Genomic DNA, 17,776 nt, shown 5'->3' with positions numbered 1-17,776 from the left:
CCTCCCTCCCTCTGTCCCTCCCTTCCATCTGTCACTCCAGGGGCAGAAACCAAGCCACTGGCAAGATTGGGGAGAGGGCTGAGCTAATCTGAGCTCCAAAATGAGATATGGCCAAGAGGCCAAGGCCATGCCTGCCCTCTGGTTTACAGGAGGGGTCTTGACAGCACATCCACACTTAGGTGCACCAGAGCATGCTCGAGGGATGAGAAAAAAACAGCCTTTCTCAGCATTTCCAATTTCTTCTGGTTTCAATGATGAGCTCTCTCCATAGTTCTGGCTGGTTTTCTCATAGGAGCAAGAACAAATAGAATAAATAAATAACATAGAAGCCAGTGCAGTCAGAGACTGAGTGGAGCAAGTGCCCTGTAGAGAGAAATCACTTTGGTAGCTTTAGAGCAGGATTTGGTTTTTTGAATCAGGTTTGAAATAAACAGTGAGTTGTAACAAAAGGAAAGACTGGTTTGGTGAAAGACAAAAGGTGAGCTTTTGCTGACAGGTTTATCATTCCTCTTGCTCTAGAGGATGCTAAAATTACGGTATGGATAAAACATCTACTGTACAGACAGCAAGCCCTGCTTTCAGGTCTCTGATTCATGTCTGGGAACACAGTATGACCTGCATGCCAATGAAGTCAATCCTAACATGGGTTAGAGAAAGAAGGGTATAAACAACCCTAACTTCACCTTTGCTATTTTGTGGTTTATTCCTTTTCCTCTCTTTGATTTCAGCTGACCAGCCCACCCACAGAGTGTGTTTACACTTAAAACACTGGGCATCAGGGCTGGTTTGGAAGCCCAGAAGTGGTACATGAAACTGGAAGGGACCTCAAATCCTGAGCCTCAGAGCAGCTGGGATTGAGGGATGGTGCAGATGAAGCAGCCTTTGTGATTTTAATCTGCCAGCCTAGACAGGAGGAAGCGGGGCCAGGCAGCTTTCCACCCACGTCTCCCCCCATGCCTCTTACACACGCATGTGCTGTGGGGCTGGGGAACTGATTTCTTGTAGTTCCAATGGGTTGTCTCCCTAGGTTTGGTTGTACTATGCCCTCTTCCTCAAGATAACAGCATAACACAATCAGGTTTTAAATATTAATATGGAGATCATAAGAGTGTAGCTTGGAAGCACCGAATCACTGAAAATTGAAAAGTCTAATCTGTCCTTTTGAAAGCTGTCCAATTTTTTTTTATTTACAGCATTTGAACCATTTCACAAATTGGAAAGCAACCATCCAGCCATTTCACGGGCAGATTATGATATGTTTAAGAGTCTCAGGCATTTATCCGAATGCAATTGGCCATCTTGCTGACTAACATCTAGATTGGAGATATTACACACACAGATGAACAGAGACTACTTGAAGATGATAGTTTTCTCTTATTAAAGTTGGGTTTGTAGCTTGCAACTGAAGAAATGTTTCAGACAGTGGTATAAGCTGACTACCTTTGGCCCTCGGAAGGACTTGTCACGTTGATTGGATAGATCAGAAAATGCTAGGGCGTGAACAGTAATTTTATGACTCCTGCACATGCTTCCGTTCACCACAAATGCAGAGGTGGAGAGCTGCTGGAGAAGGATCGGCTCCATCTGGCACTGCCTCTGCACAGTGCATGCAAGTTCTTCAATTAAAGATGCAGAAGTGCAAGCAAAAGGCAGGAAACACATTAGGTGAAGCTATGTCTGTTGCCAAACAGACAGGAAAAATTGTTTTTCCCTTTTAGCAGCTACACATTTGCCTGTTCTGCATAGAAACTAAAAGGTACGATTCAGCTTGCATGGATAAAGCATATATGTGGTTTAATTAAAAGGTAAAAAAAACAAAAAAACCCCAAACCCAAACCTGGCAATCTTAGTCTCCAGTAAATCTGTTGAAGCTGTAAGTGTAGTGCTCACATGTCTGCATTGTAACATGGTCTGAATGAAAAACTGACAGCACCTGTTATTGAAATCAAAAGTGATTTCTCTAACAATGGGATACTGGGGAATTCCTACCAGACTTCTCTTTAATAGAGTTTGAAGGATTCAGGTTGGAAGACAGTGCATAAGATCTGCACCACTGGCTCTGATGGATGTGAATCACACCAGGGAACAGAGATTGTTTAGGAGGTTAGAAGTTCACTCCATACACTCAGTAATAATATGCAGGTGGTGTGCCCTTAAAGAGAGATGGTATGCTTTTTCTTCTCCTTCTGTGTGAAATAACTTGTGGATTAAAAAAATAATCAGATTTGATACATTCAAATCCAAAAATTCAAAATAACTGCAACGACTTCTGACAGTATTTTTGAGAACTAGAGCAATTTGAAGCTAGATTGCATAAAAATAGCTCTTGAACTGAACTCTCAAACCTATTAGATTAGTCCATTTATAATAAATCCTGGTCTACTGTCTATTAGATCAACTCTTCTGTAATCTTCTCCTGTTTACCAGGCCTCCTATGGGCATAGTTCATCTGCGTTTCTAAAAGAATTACAGCATGATGTTGAAACAAATACTCAATTTTTATGTCTTGTGCATGATGGTCCAGTTAAATTTCTGCCTGAACATTCAGAATCAGTTGCAAAGTCTGGAAAGAGCAATGTGGCATTAATGCCATCGTTGGATGGGCACCGAAGGGTACGAGAGGTGCACAAAGGTGGATTTGGCAGAGATCCTAGATAGGAAAACAGATCTAAGACTTTAGGAACTGTCTTCTGATAGGAGAAGACCTTCTGGTAGAAGAGGACCATGGTGAAGACAACAGTTGATGCTCTTTTGCTGTACCACTTAATTTCTTGGTATTGCTAGGTATGCCAACGTGTTATAACCCCATGCCAATGACAGTTAAAACATTGTCTGATGTCTCTGTAGTTACACGTTTTAAGCAGGATCCAGTAATTTCTTGGAGAAGAATGGGTCAGGAAAAGAAGGAAAGAAAAAAGTAGCTTCTTTTATTCAAATGACAACTAAATTGGGGATTTGACACTAAGAGCTGTTGGGAGCCAGAAAAAGTATTAAGCACTCTCACACACACGCAAAAGAAAAGTCCCACAAAAGCATAAAAGTTGATATTTCACCAAAAAACAGCCAGGCTGCTCACTGGGTTCTTATTTTTTCAGGCAAAACCTGGAAGTTTGCAATAATAACCAGAATATTTTTCACAAAATGACTTTTCTGCCATGTGTAATGAACAGTTGATCATTATCAGAAATGTAAAGTTTTATTCAGAAGGGCTTTGGTGTATGTATTTTTTGGCTGTTGGAAATTGGTCCCATGTGGTGGCTGCTTTGATAGTATTAATTGTCTTACTTGAGAGTTGCGGTGCAGTGAGAAAGGAAGAGTTGGGACAGATTGACTGGACTTGAGCGTGTTGTGATGATTTTACACACTTCAGCTCTCATTCTTCGTTATTTAATGATAAATGTTCAAACTGAGATTCAGAGGGAAAAACCCAGTACATTAAGTGATTCCAGCTTGAATTGCATTGAAACAGCTGAGTTTGCACCACATCTTGGACTGCAGCTGTAGGTTTCCCCCTAGTACAGAGAACTCAACATCTGGCCCGTATCCATTGCAGCATCTGCCCAGGGCCAGCAGAATAGTCACACGCAAGCCGAATAGCCTCAGGCACAAAAAATGATCCCCTACTGGAAGAGGTAGGAAAAAAAATCCGGAAAGGGTTTTTCCATTTGGCAGCAGTCCACAAGGGAATGGACATTTCTTCTCTCAGATGCAGCAGCATCCTTCTCTGCTATGATGTCAGACGTTAGGTAAGAGGGAGAAGAAACAAGAACTATGTATCTATGTATCATACTTCATACAATTTTTTCAGGGTGCGGGACTACATGCAGTTGTGTTGTTGAAGACAACATGCCATGTTGAACATGCTGGGGCCATCACATATCTAATTTTTTCTTCCCACCATTGGTTTTGCAAGCCTTTTGTCAGTCTCAGTCAATAAAGCTCCAACAACAAAAGATGCAACCCCAAACCCTCCAAAAGCAGTGTGTGAACTTTTATGTTCACGCATGATTCTGGCTCAGCTTCCCCAAATAACGGCTTGTGTGAGCACAGCGGAGAGCTGTACAGATGTTTGATGTGAGGCCTGCTTGGCCTTTGCCTGCAGTAAAAATAATCATAGTTTCTCTCAAACATGTGGAAGGAGCTGTACATAATTTAGGGGCTAATCACAGCTTGATTCTCTGGCCTGCAGCTCCTGGGTGGCACCGGCATGTGGGTTTTGGTCTTCCAGTAGATACCCAACACAAGATGGTTTTGCAGGGTGATATCTTTTGCGGCATGGACTCTGTATAACATTGCAATCCACCAGTATGTTAACGACTGGGTTGATGGATATCTGCTTATGCAGCTCTTAGGGATGGTACTGGGTGTGCAAGGCTCAACCTGGGTGCTTCTTGACTTCAGTCATCCTTTTCTGTCACCTTACAGGGAGTTCAGTGAAAAGCCACCCAAAAAGGCAAAAGAAAATGGGAATATATTTATTTTCAAATAATAATTTTTTTCTAGAGACTTTCAGAAAATGTTCTGAAATCCATTTGCAAATGCCAGTAGAAAACTAATTCCCATGAGAATGCATTTAAGTGACAGGGAAGAGAAAAACAGCTGTGATATAATTCTCCAACTGTATTAGGTCTGGGGGGTTTTGTGCTACTTCTTTCAAGATGTACCTAAACCTTCTTATTTGCTATCTAAATACAACTTGCAACATCTTTCAGTAGCAGAAGAAATTATAAAAGGGGATGCTGTAAGCAAAGGATGTGGTAGCCAAATATGAAAAGGGCAAAACTAGCAGAGAGGGAGGGAGGGTCCTTCAGGTTTTGTGTTTCTCACAGCCTTTCAGAAACCAGCAATGCTCCTTAGCGCAGAAGCAACGTGCGTAAAGAACTGTGAACACAGCCTGGACGTGCTCAAGAGGGCACTTGGATTGCTCTATCTTCGCGAAGGTGTTGAACCCCTCAGATTAGTTGTACCTCAATTGCTTGAGCATTGTACCAGCTGCAGCGCAGGGTGCAGGTGTGGGCTCTTGGCCACCAGCACCCTGGCACATCTGCTTGAGCATCAGTCTTGGGAATGCAAAACTCGCCAGAGAGTGAAATCATCATGGTTTGCTTGGACCTTGTTCACGAAACTTGGAGTGTGGCCTCTCCTTCCAATTATGTGAGCAAATGCTGGCTCATAGCACATAGCCGTCAGGCTAAGCCTTTGGATTGCAACCCCCAGGGGAGAGCTTGACGGATGTCTTCTGTCATCTGTTACCTAGCAAAAGCCAGCAAACCTCACCCAGGAAATGTCGTCTGCAATTTCTGCTCAAGGGGCACCCAGTTATCTTCATTCATGGGACAGAAAACGCATGACATCTCTTAAAAAGTATTTTCAGTTATGGTCATAGGCTGCACACTTAGGTGCCAAAATAAAAAAAGGAGAGAAAAAGTAGCATGGTAGTGATTGCAAATAGCCTTGCTTGCTTTTGTGATAGGAAAACACTAGTCAGAGTCATCTGGAAAAGTAGTCTCCCATGTCTGGGAGCACCAGGAAGAGGTGAGCAGAGCAGAAGGTAAGATGACGTGTGCTGGATTTTCCCAGTGCACTTGTCATGTTAGGCCAGGAAAGGGGAAAAGAAGGAAATGAGAAGGAGAAAAAAAAGACAAAAAAAAAGACAGACAGACCCTTATTTATTGAAGATTTTTCCCTATGAGCAAATCCCTCCCATGATTTTCTTTCTACCAAGCAAAATTCCTCCTCCAGAGGCCTGAGCTCTGTGTAAAGGTTGGGAAATAAAAGAAAGAAGGGAAAAAACTAATAATTTCTTTTCTTGCTAATCAATGTGCCAGGAGCAGAGGCTCAGGCTCCTCTGAGAGTTGCAATTACTCCCCTGTGGATGCTGGAAATGTTTTGGTGTTTTTTTTTTTTTTTATAGCTGCAGCTCTAGTCTGAATGATGGCAAAACTTAGTCTTCTGCTATTAGTGGTAGCTCTCTAGATAAAGCTGGGAAGAAAAAAGTGAAGTATCACTTTGGGGTGTTGTTGGGGAAGAGATGTTTCCACAGTCACAGTTTGCTTTCTTGGGAGCACTATGAAAATACCTATTCCAGCACTATACTTCTTGGAATCAAAATCTGCAGAGTCTTGGGTTTGAAGCCTCGGAGTCTTACCCAAAAGCTGCCTTTAAACTGTTGATATGCCAAGGCATGGTAAAAGCAAGTAGTAAAAGTAAAATAATCAAGATTTTACATTTCTTGTTGTAATAGTGTTGATGATTTTTAATGATTACTGCTTGTCTATGAGCAAATATTGTATTATGAAATATTATCTGAAGAATCCTTCTGTTAAAGTGATGCTGCAGTGATGCTTTTCCCCAAGTTAAAAATTATTGGCAGCCTGAGTTAATCTGGAGGTTTGATCTCTGTTCTGTGTTGTAGGATTTAGGTAATTTTGCACAGGTTGCAGTCTCTTCGTGGCTTTGCTAGGATTTGAGAACTATTTATATGTAAATGATCCTGATCTTCTGTTCTTTCCCTTCTTACCAATTAACTTTGTTTTAAAGCGCACAGCTGTGTGAGCAAAATCAGCAAGCAGTGCTGCCTGTGGCCGGTGAAACTGGGTGGCGTTAGCATGGTGATCAAGTTTACTGGAGCTCGTTACCAAATTGACTCGTTGAATAATCAGACCTTTGAACTGAGTTCAGTGGTATCCCATCCATCTTACTCTGTTAGGCCACTTCGAGACAGGTCTTTTATGTCTTCTTATAATTTGTCCTATGTAAATGGCAAAGAAAGATGTTTATTTTTAAAAGCAGCAAGAAAGTCCAGTTGAACAAGAAAAAAGTTGGAAGAACGAGCCCTCAAAGAGATTTCGACACTAGTGCCAAGGGGTTTATGAAAGATAAAACAACTCTTTTTTTATGGCTAAAGGAGAACACCATTAAATCCCTTGTGCCTAGCTGCTACAGTAAACTTGCCAAAGCTAGTCCAAAAACAACATGCTACGAGATATTCAATGACTGTCAATGAAAACTAGGCTCAAAGCTGCATCACCCCTGCGTGTGGGTCAAGGGGAGCTCCTGGGTGCTCAGTATATGTTTCTATATGCTCACAAATGACTGTAAGAATGATTTTAAGGGGAGTTTGCTACTTTTGGCTTTCAAACTGCATCCGCTATATCTATTCAGTACCTCTGTGCCTGTAGTGCACGGCATAGGGCATTTTGCAAATGGAAAATAACTTGTTATTGCATGAGTAAATGGGAAAATTTCTGCAAGTTGTTATCTACCAAGCTAATTGTTGTTATGAAGAAATAAAATATGCACTCATGGCAAGGTCTGCTGTAGTAAAAACAGATAATGTTTGCTGAAGTTCTCTACAAATTTTAATCCTCTCTGTAACATCAGATGGAAGTCACTGTGTGGTGATCTAGCACAGCTTTGAGCAGAAACTAGAAGAAATTTGTCAATGTCTGCAGGATTTTGCATTGTGTTTTATGGAGTTCATTCAAACTCAGGGCTTATACGGAGGTGGCACAAGAAGGCTGGAAAATCTGATCAATATGCTCGGGAGAAATGATTTCAGATCAGTGTCCTGGTGCTCAGGTGGTTTAGTGCCTGTTGCACTATTGCTCGCCTTTTTGGAGCCTGGGGGAGAGGATAATCCCATTTTCTGAGGGATGGTAGAGGTGGGATTTTTAAACTGAACATTTTCTTGAAAAGTACTGATCCCGCAAAAAATTATGTTTATGATGCTGCTAAGTTTTAAAGTTTGAGAAGAGGGTGTCTCAGGCTTGCAGAAAAATTACCTGAAACCAGAGCAAGCGTGTGCTTCAACTGCCGTGTTATTGATTACTCTGGGGCTCACAGCACCATGGGCTTAAATTACTTAAATAACAAAAAAACCCTTTCAGAATGGAAAAACTCCTACTTTACACTAAAGGCAGGCATCTCTGTGCTTGAAATAGGTTGACTTGAATGAACTCCAATGACAGCAATATTATTATACATTAATAACTAATATTGCACAAGTATTAGTGTGGTCTGCTTCATTGGACCTAGAAGAGAGGACAGTCTCTGCTCTCATGAGCTTGCAGGCTGAGCCTGCTCACACAGCTGGATAGTTAAGGGGCTGTTCCTCAGGGCGACAGGCTGATTCTCACATTTAATTTTAATTTCTGGCAAGGCTGGAGTTCACACATGGCTATCTTCTACGTAGAAATTCCAATTTGTGTTGCTGGACATGGAGCAACTGTGACTCTGAAGAATTTTTGGATGCTGGAAGAGGTGGGATGGTAGGGAGATGTTGTGGCATGGGAATTTAAGCGAAAATGGTATCGGACAAGGATAAGACAAGCCTATTCATATGGCCTCCTTACCTGCCTTTCCCAGACAGCCCCAGTGTTTTCCCAGGCAGGGATTGAGGGGCCAGTTGTGAATGTCTGGCATTTAACTGGAGTAAAAGTATTGAGAGAAGCAGGAGAGTGCTTATCTTTGGGAGAGGAAAAGGAAATGGGACAAACAGGCTTCTTCACAAGCTGTAGGTGTCATGACATGGCAGGGGCAATGGAGGAGCAATTGGAGGCAGCCTGCCTCAGTTTCCCCACCTGAGATTTCAGCTTAAGTCATAAAGAAATCCACATAAAGCTCCAATCTGCGCAAGCACCTTGGTGTAAAGAGGAGGCAAAATAAGGTAATTATAGGGTGGGCATCCCTCAATATTCACCACATGCAGTACTTATCACAGCTATTGTAGGATGTAAGATGGGTTAATGCATTTCTAAAGCAGGTTCCCCCCCGCTTGCTGCTCAACCACTCATGGCAGGTTTTAAATGAAATAGCCTGTTCAGCATTAAACTCTTGAGGATTCGGCTGGGCTGACATGCACCTTTGCATCTGCAGCTCGAGGGGCCAAGTGCTATTGTTGGGATGAAGCAGCAAGGCATAAACCTGAGAGAAAATGAATGGCTTGCCCTGGAGAACAGCCTTGCATTCATCCCTCTGTGCACTGCTGTTTTGGGGATGGATTTGTGGTGTGGGGTTTTTTTATTACACCATGGAAAATGTTTTTCTGTCCAAACCAGCTGGGTCTTCAGCAACACTAAAAAATTAAAAGCACTTCTGTGCTAGGTGTTCCCTAAAAGATGGAAAATAAGATTTTTACATTAAAATGCCAGGAAGAAAAATGGTGAGGGCATAAAGTGCTGCTTTATTTTCATCAGATGCTAGTGCTTTTAGAAAATCGGTTGTGCTCCAGCGGTCATTACTCCCCTGTGTGCTTCTCTCGCTGTGTGCTCCAGCTTCTCTCTGAAAGACGGCTGTGCAGCAGGCCTTGCATAGTTCCACCTACACCCTGCAAGCCACTGCAGTCAGCAGAGGGGACATCCTTGGGACCTACGCTTGAGTCTCTTTTTTTCCTTCCTCTAATCAGCTCTGCCTTTGTTTCAGGAGTATCGACATCAGGGGCTCTGGGCCCAGGGAGCACCACCGTCAGCACCACACCACGAGTGGCCACCAGCAGCACCGGCCGCCCCACCACCACCTCGGCCTTGGGCAGGAGGAACAGGAGCACCAGCACGCCATCTCCCATGGCTGACGTCCCCGACGAAATGACCACGCACCTGCCACCCGCCTCCTCCCAGTTGCCACCGGCTGGCACAGAGAGCTGCGACCCAATGGAAGCCCGTGATATTATGTGGTCTCGGACTCGGCAGGGCCAGGTGGCAAAGCAGCCATGTCCCATGGGCTCGATAGGTGAGTCAAGGGATGGGAGGACATGGCGAGCCATCTCCATCTGCCCATGAGATGTTGTGAGTGTGCAACCAGGTTATGGCACACACACTTTCATCAGCTGCACACACTGAAGCCTTCTGTCAGGTCTGCATTGCCTTGGTTAGGTATGGCAAACAGCTGGCTGGGACCAGAGGCTCAATATGCTGAGCATGTTGTGCAGGATCTTTGGCATCCCAGCCTCTGGCCAAAGGAGAGTGCAAGGTAACGACCTTGTGGAGTTGAGCTTGATGTACTGTAAGAGCCTCTGCCTCCAGAAGTTATGTACAATGCACCTGTTGTCCCTGGCTTTGCCTGTATTTGTAGACCCTGGGCCCGCTGATGTGTTGATGGCCAATGTTTTGCTTATTTTGGGGGTGGGGTGGCGGAAACAACAAAACTTACAATTTGAAGTTCTGTGCTGCACTGTTTGCATTTCAAAGGCCATGGCCAGCATTGTGGAGCACAGGTATTCTCAGATCACACTCCTGAACCAGCGTGAGTGATTTTTCAAACTGCAGCCGGCATCCAGTGTGATCAGCAGGGGGGGAAACAGAGCCAAATCTTTCAAAATGGTTTATTGGATTTTGCTCCTTTTCTTCTACTCTCCCCCCAGTTGTTTTCTTCCAGAAGGTTGCTTTGGGAAATTTTCTGTTCAGATTAAAACACAGTCGAATGAAGAATGGGGTTTGGCATATGGTTCAGTTTGCTGTATTTTAACAAACGCAGTTTTCCAAAAGTATTTATTTTTCAAGCTAGTCTTGGTGTCCAGCCCCAAGAACCCGCTTGCCAAAAAGAAATCAGAAGGTAGAGTAAATTGCCTGAAAATAAGGGTTGGAGGGATCTGGCTTGCAGAGGAGCCTCTCAATTTGCTGTTCCATTGCCCTGGAGAGCCATTCACATCTGTATATACGAATACTGACTCTCTTGAATTTGGTGAGGTCAGACTGATAAAATAGATGTTAAAGTATGAGGGACATGGAAAGACATCAGTGGTGTGAATAGGTAAAGAACATTTTTGCTGTCTTTCCCACTTGTTAAAATTAATGCAAAAAGTATCATGTGGTTCCCAGAGAAGGGAAAAGATAATCTGAACTGAATCTATGAAAAAGAAAGGGAAAATGAAGGCTGGAGCCCTCTTCTAAGCACAAGAGCTAAGGACTGTATGAAAATAGCTAAGAAAAAAAAAAATAACCCAAGTTGTTGATAGGGGATGGCAATAAGCCTTTCCTATCTCTAATTTCAGTGATTCATGTGACTTGTTAAAAGCTGTGGTATATTAGCAGTGGGCCTCTTCCAAATCCCTTTGAAGGCATGAGCAAACTCTCACTGGTTTTAATCGGCGCTACCATCAGACCTAGCCTGTAATTCACTCCTCTGCTGAAAAGTTTACCTCTTCAGGGCAGAGCACTTTATAGGATGCAGAGTCTTTAATCTACGTATACTGACTTTCTTGCTTTTTAAAGATCTTTAATTGCACCATTTTGGATGCATTTCTCTGTCTGGAAGGGCCTGAGGTGCTTTCCTGTCTTTTCCAGCAGGGATCTGGGTGGCCCTTGCCAAACAAAACTCTCCTCTAAAGTCCCTCTTGATGGTTGGGGGTGGACAGTGAAGTCCAGTATTGCATCTTGGTGTTTACATCATTTAAACTTCTGTGTGATTCCACCCAAATGGTTTAATGATGATTCAGACCAGTAAAATCCTCATAAAGCAGCAAGGAAGTCAAGGCGTGGGGTCTGATCCCAGGGCACCAGCAGTGGAGCAGAGCACTCATAGAATCATAGAATCATAGAATGGTTTGGGTTGGAAGGGACCTCAAAGATCATCTAGTTCTAACCCCCCCTGCCATGGGCAGGGACACCCTCCACTAGACCATATTGCCCAAAGCCCCCTCCAACCTGGCCTTGAACACTTCCAGGGAGGGGGCATCCGCAGCTGCTCTGGGCAACCTGTTCCAGTGCCTCACCACCCTCACAGTAAAGAATTACTTCCTAATATCTAATCTAAATCTACCCTCTTTTAGCTTAAACCCATTACCCCTTGTCCTGTCACTACACTCCCTGATAAACAGTCCCTCACCATCTTTCCTGTAGGCCCCTTCAGGTACTGGAAGGCCACAGTTAGATCTCCCTGGAGCCTTCTTTTCTCCAGGCTGAACAACCCCAACTCTCTCAGCCTGTCCTCATAGGAGAGGTGCTCCATCCCTCTGATCAACTTTGTGGCCCTCCTCTGGACTCTCTCCAACAGCTCCATGTCTTTCTTGTACTGGGGCCCCCAGAGCTGGATGCACTACTCCAGGTGGGGTCTCACGAGAGCAGAGTAGAGGTGCTGGCTCATTTTGTCCTGGAGGCAAAATGGAACTGATAACACTGAACACAGTGGCTTTCCTTTTCCAGGTGTTGCAACTTTCCGGTGTCTTGCGCCAGATGGGATTTGGGAGCCCCAAGGACCTGATCTCAGCAACTGCTCTTCTCCCTGGATCAACCACATCACTCAGAAGGTAAAACCCTTCCTGTGTGTTGACCACACCGAGTCTACGCACTGACCTTCCTGAGCTCCCTGGTTGTTTTCACAACAGGGAACCCAAAGTGACCAACAGTCACACATAAAGCATGAGCCATATGTAGTAGCCAGGAATTGCAAGGAGAAAGCAAGAGTGTAAAAATCTGATGGAAATTAAGGCAAAGAAGGTGAGGGAAAGGCAAAAGAGAGGGACTGGAGAGTGGAATGAAACTAGAGTGAATGACAGTTCTTGTTTGTGGCAAGAAAAGGAGGAAGAGGGAAGAGGAGGTGGGTGGACATATGGAAAATACCAACTTATCGCAAAAGGAAAATTTCACGCATCCCCAAGGATTTTCTCATGCCGTGCAAGCACAAAATAAATCCCGTAGATGAGAAATCTTTACCAAAGAAAGGCAGGCTCAATATGAAATGTTTGCATTGCACTTCTGACTTTCTGGTTTTAACTTCTGCCCAAATTGTAAAAGAACTGATGAAATAGAAAACAATGTCGCAGTAATGCATATCTTTTGACTCTTAAGTCCCTTGATGAATGTTTTGTAGCACTTCATCATTTATCAGTGTTAAAAGTGCATTAACATGTGACAATAGAAGTTCAAGACAAGCAGAGCTTATTTGGTAGCAATATGTTGAACGTTTTTGTTATTAATGCACAGTGGTGCTTTCAGCTGATTTCATTACAAACAGAGACCAGATGTGTGTTTACGCCACAGAGTCTGTGGGCTGAATCCTTATTATAGCAATTTGTGGGGATTTATTCGCTCTTTTAGCCAGAGCAAGCGAGTCCCAGTGTTGCGGGCTAGCTCTGCTGCTGCGCAGTAGCAGCACTGTACTCCCGGAGAGCCAATGTTCGCTGGTGAACAGGATGGGGTGACCCTACAGACAAGACTCTGCCTTTCTCCTCTCTGTCCTGCATCTTAACTGAAGCTCAACAACCTGCATATCGCTAGCATGTACACCCGTGATCATCCCTATCTCACTTCATCTGTATTTATACCCGTCCCTCCCCAAAGACAAGGGAAGACATGAATTAGCGTGGGGCTGCTGTGACATGGCACAGCCATTACAAAGCCCATGGTCCTTCTGTCCCACGCAGGAGGGTGGGCAGCTCTCCTGCCATAGGCTCAGCTAGCTGATTAATAAAGACTGCCTTCGCTGGCATTAGCAGCTGTGCAGCTCTTGTTTTATGACCCACGTACTTATCCTGGAGGGGTTAATATTACTTACTCTAGCCATAATTCACCCAGGCAGCTGGGAGACCTCTTGCTGCTCGGTGGAGATGGCTAGGCCGTTAGCCATTAGCAAAGGAAAATAATAGCCTGCGCTGATGAAATCTCCGTCAAGGTTAGGCTTATTTTATTTGAAGCTCCAGCTATCGTTAGCATAACAAATGAGCCTTATTTAATTTGTTACGTGCTTTCAAAGCAGGCTAAAATTGAAGAGCCAGGTTTTCAGAAATACCCAGCAGGTTAGAATTGGACTGGATTTTATTTTATTTTTTTAATTATTATTTTTCTGGAAGAATTTAGTTATGTTCAACTTTGGGAATCTTCCACCAGTCGGTGGAAAGACTAGGGGAATCAGCCAAATGACTCCGGATCTAAACTTTTGATGCCTGAGTGGGAATCCTCTGGGATCTTAGCATATGTGGCCCAACCTCTGTGGAGAGCTGCTACACAACATCAAGACTTTCCAGGAGTGACTTTTCAGGGGTGACCCCTGTCAGGCTTGCCTAGGGGCTTTTGTTGGTACTTGCATTCAGTAGTATACTTACAGCAAACACAGTTTTAGATTACTTATGAAGCACTTGGTTTCCCTGCCCAAGCAAGAGGCTTGGAAATCATCACTGTGCTTAGAGATGGAGACCAGTTTTTCTACAAATCAGGCACTGGTTTCTCACATCCCTGCCATGGATGGGACACTTCCCTGCTCCAGGCTTGCAGATTTGCTCCAGCACCTCTCTAACACTGAAAAAGGAGCCTTCCTCCTCTAAGCCAAGTCAGGTCCTCTTCTTGCTGCTGTGGGTGCAGCTAGAGGAAGCAGTAAGCCAGCCATGCCATGACAACAGGGGATGGTTGCACCCTGCAGCTCAGCTCTCCTGCATCCCCAGCGTTAGGGTCCTCCTTGGTCATCCATCCCACAGCATCCACAGTTACAGCACAGCTTACAAAATGGGTAAAAACACTTCTTTGGCAGCCAGGGTTCATACCTGCTCAGTATGTCTTCACTCCTAATCTGCTTTGTCTCCCAAAAATCCCCTCTTCTGTCACCTGCTGGGTCCAAGCAGCTCAGGAGGAAGGGTGAGGGGTTTCCTGGAGGGATTTCAGCCAAGGCAGAGAGGATGGTAGGGAAATGCTGTGCTTACTTTCATGTCTTTGTAGTGAAGTAAAGATTATTACTTGCTTCTTTTCTTTCTACTGCTGTGCTCAGACCATACATTCGGTGTTTGCCTGCTTGCATCATGGTATTAGGTTTTACAACCCTCTATTAGCTTCCATTAGAGTTATTGTGCTTGATGGAAGATCAGAACAAATGTCCGCTTCAGCAATTCATTGGCCTCCTGACATTTACTTTAACTTTATTGTTGGTGCCTACCATGCCCTCGTAACGTAGCAGGAGAATAAACTTGCCAGTGCGATTGAATTATGCACTGCTACCTGGGTTATTTCTAGAGTCAAGCAGTAAAAGGAAGCAAAAAGGTCAGCTTTGGATACATTGCATCGTCTTGATCATGAGGTCATATATTCAGTTTCAGGCTGTTTGTTTTACCTCTTGCTTTCATCAGTACCGTCCTTGGCGCAGTGTGTGACTTGCCTGAAAATATCTTTTCCTCGCTGCAGCTTTCAGTTGTGGGTGCTTCCTGGGAGGAGAGGCACTGCTATGCTCGGCTTCAAGCCTCTGAAAGAGAGGAGGCCTTTTTCGTAGCAGAATAGAAAGTGTAGTGTCCTTCATGAATGCATGAAAAACCTCAAACTGTAAATCTAAAGCACATGCCATCCATGTTCAGATTTTCCTCCTGAACAGCCTAGACAATATAGTCACAAAAAGTAGATAAACCTTAGGGTTCAAATTATGTTCATGAGATCTTGCAGATCTGCTTGGGTGTGTCTGGCAGAAGGAGTGGGGTTTTGTGGGGGACATCACCACGTGTCATGTCCAGTCCCAAGGGTGAAGTTGCAGTCCTGATGACACCACAATGAAATCCTCCATCCAGTTTGCTTTTGACAGTCTGTTTCCAGAGCACCATCACGTACTGGATGGAGCAGGTGCAGATTATTGAAGGGACATTAAATGTGGTTTAAGTTTTTTAAATACCATGGTTTCAAAACCACTTTTTCAGTGTTCTCCAGCTCTGCTGTACTGTATGGAGAGCAGCGAACCAACTCTCTGTGTGATAACCAGTGTTTATAACTAGTTAGTTATATCCTTAGGTATCATCTGATAAAAGAAAAAAACAAAGTTGAATGGAATGGGATGTTCATTTTTTTTTTTTTTTAAAAAAGGATGATAGATATGCTCTGACTGTTTTCTACAAATCCACACATGTATAATGAAGCCTCTGCCAGGGAAAGAAAATGGCCATGAAGGCTTTGCAATGTCAGAAGGTAGCCCACAGCGCCTGTTTCAGCCTTGCTACCTGACTTCTGGCAGCTGATGGTGCCAGATGAAACCTGGCAGATGTTTGTCCCTCCAGAAAATAGCATCAACACCATGGCCTTTCCAACCGACCAGCCCATCTGTATGTCACTGGTTTTAAAAATCCTGGTTCCATCTCTTACACCATCTTTTTCTTTTTTATATCAGTCAGCCTCAGGCTGCAGGAAAAAATTTTGCCTTTATGACTGCTGGTGTTTCAGCACATTCACTGCATTCCCAGCATCTTTCTTATTTCTTCTGAATTTTCTTCCCTAAATACTTCTTTTCTGCAATTTCTCTCATTTTTATTCTACTGTCTTCTGTAGTCAGTTCCGTCTGAGAAGGGTAGAGCTGAAACATCAAGCAATGCTGCAAGAGAGTCGTTGTTAGTCCTTCCAGACAAAGCTCCCTGCTTCTGTTCCTTGGCATATATGAAACAGGCAGGAATATATGCCCTCTTCAACAACTATTATTTCACAGTCTTTTCAGTCATAAGAAGACGTGAGATAGTGGTACAAACTTGGAAAAATATTAGCAAAGTGTTGCACAGCGTGATTTCAGGTATGCCAATGGTCATTTGTAAATCTAGCCTGAATCCTGCCAGTGTGTTCAAATGCAAGAGGGGAGCAATTTTTTTTGACAGCGCTAGAAAACTGTTTTTTGTGTTGGCATTTTTGGCAGGAAACATTTTTTCTCTCCTTCAAATTAGCATTCCAAGACTAGATTTAATCAATTTGTTAAAAAAAGAAAAAAATCACCCAAAACAACCAGAAACCCAGTTTGGTTTGAACAAAATGTTTTCTTTTATCTCAGAATCCTTTTTGGTTTTTAAATTTAATTTTTTTCATAATCAGGATAGATTTTTTTTTAAATTAGTCTCAAATCAGAGAGATGTATTATATTTAATTCCCTTTATTGTTCTTGAGCCTCCCAGTAGAAAGCTCAGTTATTTGCACATTTTTTCCCTACATCTTGCTTGCCTTTCGATGACAGCCTGACCCTTGAAGAACCTCCAAGAATTGTCCCTGTGTGTTCCTATGTGACTGTGTCGTGTTTGGGTTAAAGACTATTACATGTTTTGGGAAAAAAAAAAAACCAAAAACAAACTCATGCTTGTCTTCCAAGCAGCAATAATGAAGAGGAAGATATGGAAAGGTGCTTTACAGAAGGGGACTAAATTAGTACTTCATCCTTTTGGGCACTGAGCTTTGCTGAGCATTACATAGCATTAACCAAAAAAGGGGCTCAGTCCTGTTGTTAGAAGAGACCAGACATATATCTTAGGTCTGGAATATTCAGCCATCATTTGGGACTGATAACAGGGTTTGATGGGACTGCATAGGAGACACTTCAATTGCAGTGGAAAATGTTCAAAAGAATTGGGGCAATTAGCATTAATATGTCATATGACCATCATTTTGGATACCCCTCACATTAAGCGCACAGGCAGGATGGAAAGTGTGCGTCAGCACTGCTGTAGTGACTTGTAGCTGTATTTTCTGGGTGACAATGAACAGGTTTGGAAATGAGTGTCAGTGCTAGGAAGCAGCTTCATCACCTGTCAACCAGACACGTTGTCCCAAGGGAATGGCACATCTCTGTGTTTTCAGGAAACCTGGGTGCATGAAATGAGTTTGGGTAAGTACTTCTATGCCCCACAAGTTCACAGATTTTGACCTTAAATGTGCTTTTTCTCAGGCATTTCTTCCATTGTTGCCTGTTTTGGGCTGTTTATTTGGTCACATTAGAATTCCTCAGATTTGCATTTTTTAGGATCAGTCCAAAATAAAAGGAGGTCTATTAGGGACCAGCCCACACCACTATTGCAGACAGGTAGGAAAAACAGCAGCCTGCAGTTGAATGCAACAAGGGGCTT

General features: G+C 43.5%; 1 protein-coding gene across 10 annotated transcripts in view; it reads left to right on the top strand.

The window, feature by feature from the left end:
• ADGRL3 (adhesion G protein-coupled receptor L3) overlaps positions 1 to 17,776 on the top strand; it is a 522,926-nt gene that overhangs the window by 404,610 nt on the left and 100,540 nt on the right. For all 10 annotated transcript variants that reach the window (XM_054824728.1, XM_054824729.1, XM_054824724.1 and 7 more), the window contains 2 exons: positions 9,424 to 9,729; positions 12,141 to 12,244. In XM_054824728.1, coding sequence (XP_054680703.1) covers positions 9,424 to 9,729; positions 12,141 to 12,244 — 410 coding nt within the window. The remainder of the gene's footprint in view (positions 1 to 9,423; positions 9,730 to 12,140; positions 12,245 to 17,776) is intronic.

The sequence above is a fragment of the Grus americana genome, chromosome 4, assembly GCF_028858705.1.
Source record: "Grus americana isolate bGruAme1 chromosome 4, bGruAme1.mat, whole genome shotgun sequence".
Classification (NCBI taxonomy): domain Eukaryota; kingdom Metazoa; phylum Chordata; class Aves; order Gruiformes; family Gruidae; genus Grus; species Grus americana.
This window is presented reverse-complemented; position numbering and strand designations above follow the sequence as displayed.